Source organism: Centruroides sculpturatus, unplaced genomic scaffold, assembly GCF_000671375.1.
Source record: "Centruroides sculpturatus isolate CEXI.00-Female unplaced genomic scaffold, Cexi_2.0 scaffold2669, whole genome shotgun sequence".
Lineage (NCBI taxonomy): Eukaryota > Metazoa > Arthropoda > Arachnida > Scorpiones > Buthidae > Centruroides > Centruroides sculpturatus.
The window spans coordinates 12,635-16,302 of record NW_019386873.1 but is presented as its reverse complement, the minus strand read 5'-3'; the positions used below and the strand labels follow the sequence as shown (position 1 = coordinate 16,302).

The window sequence follows — 3,668 nt, the reverse complement described above, 5'->3', positions numbered from 1 at the left end:
CTCTAGCACTAAACAATAGGCATAAACGTTATTTGGTGTGAATAAAAAGTATGGACTATTATAAAGTCCATTATATCTACACATAAAATATATGAAATATATAATAATGAAAAGGTATTAAAAATTTATGATAATAATTCAAATTTGGTGGGCCCTTGACACTGGGGGCTAAGGGCTTAAGCCCTATTAATCTCTATGTATATCAGTCCCTGCACACAATACATGTATACTGACTGGGTACCTCAAGCTTTCGATACAATCTGGTTGTGTTAAATGCTTCGAATGACGTCATACGCGCGTACTTTGCTGCGGCAAACCTCCAAACGAGCAAGCGATCGAGTTCCGCAAGCATGGCACTGTCTTAAAACGGCTAGCCGCTAGCTCTCAATGTAAAAGCAAACACAAATGATAAGAGTTTACACGTTAGAATAAATTATTATTGGCATATTTGTTCTCATATAAAAAGTATATTGACATTCAAAACTTTCTCTTAAGCATGCGGCGCATGCTAAACAAACCCAGGGAGTGACAGCTATTTCAGGCTATCTCGCCGTTCTAGACACTAGGATTAAATTTGGGCAGTCGAAAAGCCTCAAGAATTTTTCATGAACATTCAGTCTATCCCGGATATACTCGTAGTATGTCAGGCTCTTATCATCATCATCATCATCCGTTGACATCAATGTGAACTTAGTCAAACCCACGATGAGTATAGAAAAAAAGACCCGCTAGTACCCACAGGTCGGAAGGTCGGAAAGAGAAAAAAACTGAGTGTCTTTCTTTTCATTTTAATAAATATTAAGAACGCTAAAATGTGTAATTATAATAGGCCTATTAAAAACTGTGGGATATTAAGATCCGGGATCAAACCCAAATCTGGACGGGTCGAAAAACCACGGGAATTTTTCGGGTCCCAAATATGTCGGAACCCGTCCTTTCCAGCTCATTATGGGTCTGGCCAAACCCATAATGAGCTGCTAAAGAATGTACTTTTAGTGCCCACAGTGCGAAAAGAGTTTTAAAAAATACCGATTAATTATTAAAATTCAATAAAATTCGAACATATTTCATTTTTCATAATTGTTAAACACAATATTTTAGAATCTATTGTTAGTTTATTATTGTTCTGCTTTGTTGCAAGTCGAGCAAGTGCGAATTGGAGAGAGATTTTTCTGCGTTTATTGATATTGAGTTGATTAATATTTCAATTGAATTTTGTAAGTTTTTTTATCTTTATTAACGAATCAATTGCTGAATGTTATCGTGTTATACTTTTAATGTTAAATATGGAGTAGACGAGACATTTCATAGCCACCGATTGGAAATCAAACAGACTTTATTATGATTAATTGTTGTGTGTATAGCAGCAATTCTTAAGAATGAAGAAAAGATTTTTAAGAAATTTATGACTACAAATACAAATATTTAAATAAATTATTTTTATAATTATTATATTTCAATTATAAGTAGTGAAGATACAACATAAGCATTTTTTCAATTTTTTTTTATTTATAAATATTTAAATAACAATAAATTTTGAATTACAAATTTTATTTTACAGATTTAATGAAAATGATTCAGATATATCTGAAGTTAATTTTTGTTCTTTGCTTATTGAGGGGAGAACATGGATATGAGACAAAACATTCCAATAAAATGACTCGTTCGAAAGTCAAGAAAACTTTTGATTTTAATATATTCAATGACGACAAAAATGAACCTGAAGTCAGAGGAAATTATATTTCTTCGGCACTGAAACAAAAACTTCTAAACTTTATGAAGAAACAAATCGAGGTTCGTATAAAAATCACTACGGCATTCGAATAAATTATCAAATTTCTAATATTGTTTTTATTAATTATATATTAATACTATATATTATCTTAAAATGAATAAATTAACGTTATTTTCCTTGGGATTACAGAAAAGAAGAACCCAATCCTCGATGAGAGAGCCAAGTTCAATCATCAATCATTCATATGTTGCTGATAACACTGTGGCATCTTCATCGTTTCGAAAAGCATTTATTAATAGATGGATCCAGTATTGGAACAAGTATAAGGACATAAAAAATGAAGAAGAAAAATTTCCTTCTATTGATTCATTATTTGATGATAATCGAAGAAAAAAATTCAACTTGATTGTCAAATATGACAATTTTAAAACTAATTTGAATAAGGAAAGGAAATTCTTCAGAAATATCAACAAAGAACATAATAAAGAGGTGAAAAGTAAGAGGAAAGTTCTTTCTTTGTTTGACGTGAATGAAGATGAAAAACAAAAAAAACGAATGAAACTCAAAAACAAAATGAAAAAGACCAAATCCAAAATTATTGCTCAAATAGCTAAGAGTGAAATACACCGATGTAAAAGGGGAAAATGTATTTTTAATTATCCTCAACATTATTTCTTGACTCAAAACAGAAATATAAAGCTAAGGAAATTCTACTCATTTAACAAAAAACGAACTAAGTTCAAGAAGAAACATAAAACATCAAATAGAAAACAACAATTTCCACAGTTTAGACATAAGAAAAGGATTGGTAAACCATTGATTGTTCATTCGAAGAACTTAAAAACTAGATTTAAAACAAGAGTTAAGCAGAGTTTAGTAGAATTGAAAAAGAATCACGAAAATCATGACGAAACATTTCAAGATCCAAAATATAAAAAACTAAAAACAATCGAATATATAATTGTATCTCTGATGATGTTATTTTGGGTAGGTGCTAGTATTTTAATATATCTCTGCTACAACCGTTTTTGTAGAGAAAAGTAACCTTGTTCCTGGTGAGGAAAGTAATGTTCCATTTCAAGACGTTCAAAAACGAAGTGAAGACAGAATATATATGACCATCAAACGATTGAAAATTTGAACAAACAACGAACTAATACACTAATACACATTTTAAGTCAAATGCTACAGACGACTTAAAAGAACTTCAGAAATTCTTTCAGATTTTGAAATCATCCACAACCGGCTTCGTCCAGAAAAACAAAAGAACGTGGTGGAAGAAAACATGAAATCGACAGCAAGGCACTTGGAAATGATGCTTACATAAAGATGAAAACCCCCAAAGTGTGATGCTTGCATCTTTTCAACCCCACAGACCACGAATTGTAAAATGGAATTCAAAAATATCAATCAAAACTTTGTCGAGAAGAATTTACCGATTGCGACTTAAAATATTTCAAACGAAATAATTGACAATAATTTAACATCTCGTAGATATTCGAAGAAGATTCTTTTCCAATAAAAGCCGTGTCTAATGATTTGATAAAAGGATCGATTGAACTTAAAATATGAATTCGAGGTCTCTCATCCATTTCGAGAGAGTACTTTTGGGGAATATCTCCAATATAAAAAGTCTCGTCAACTCGAGAATAAGTTTCTTTACTTTGTGGTTTTCAAGAAACGAAAAGACTGGAATTCAAACAATGACAAATTCAATGATTAAATTAATTTTATTATATCAGTTAATTAATTAAAAATTATTTCTGGTTTAATGTTAATTTAATGAATCAATAAATTGATTTTTGTTCACATTGTTCTTCTAAATGTTGTTCTTTAAACTTCGTTACCTCTATATATACAGAAAATTTGAATATTTTAAGTTGATCGAATTACTAACGATTTTAGCGAGTTTCAAGAATTTTTGAGTTGTACG

At 30.5% G+C, this 3,668-nt stretch overlaps 1 protein-coding gene across 1 annotated transcript; it reads left to right on the top strand.

The window, feature by feature from the left end:
- Positions 1–1,147: 1,147 nt before the first annotated feature.
- On the top strand, positions 1,148–3,308 carry LOC111615876. Its single transcript, XM_023357318.1, has 4 exons — positions 1,148–1,217; positions 1,562–1,794; positions 1,925–2,722; positions 2,959–3,308. The coding sequence occupies exons 2-4, from the start codon at positions 1,567–1,569 to the stop codon at positions 3,022–3,024; spliced, it is 1,092 nt and encodes a 363-aa protein (XP_023213086.1). The 5' UTR covers positions 1,148–1,217; positions 1,562–1,566; the 3' UTR covers positions 3,025–3,308.
- The last annotated feature ends 360 nt before the right edge of the window (positions 3,309–3,668 follow it).

Bases quoted from the DNA above. Each gene is read 5' to 3' on its own strand.
- LOC111615876 (XM_023357318.1), top strand. From the start codon at position 1,567: ATGAAAATGATTCAGATATATCTGAAGTTAATTTTTGTTCTTTGCTTA. The intron at 1,795-1,924 runs GTTCGTATAAAA...TTGGGATTACAG, and splicing joins TTATGAAGAAACAAATCGAG to AAAAGAAGAACCCAATCCTC. The intron at 2,723-2,958 runs GTAGGTGCTAGT...AAATTCTTTCAG, and splicing joins CTCTGATGATGTTATTTTGG to ATTTTGAAATCATCCACAAC.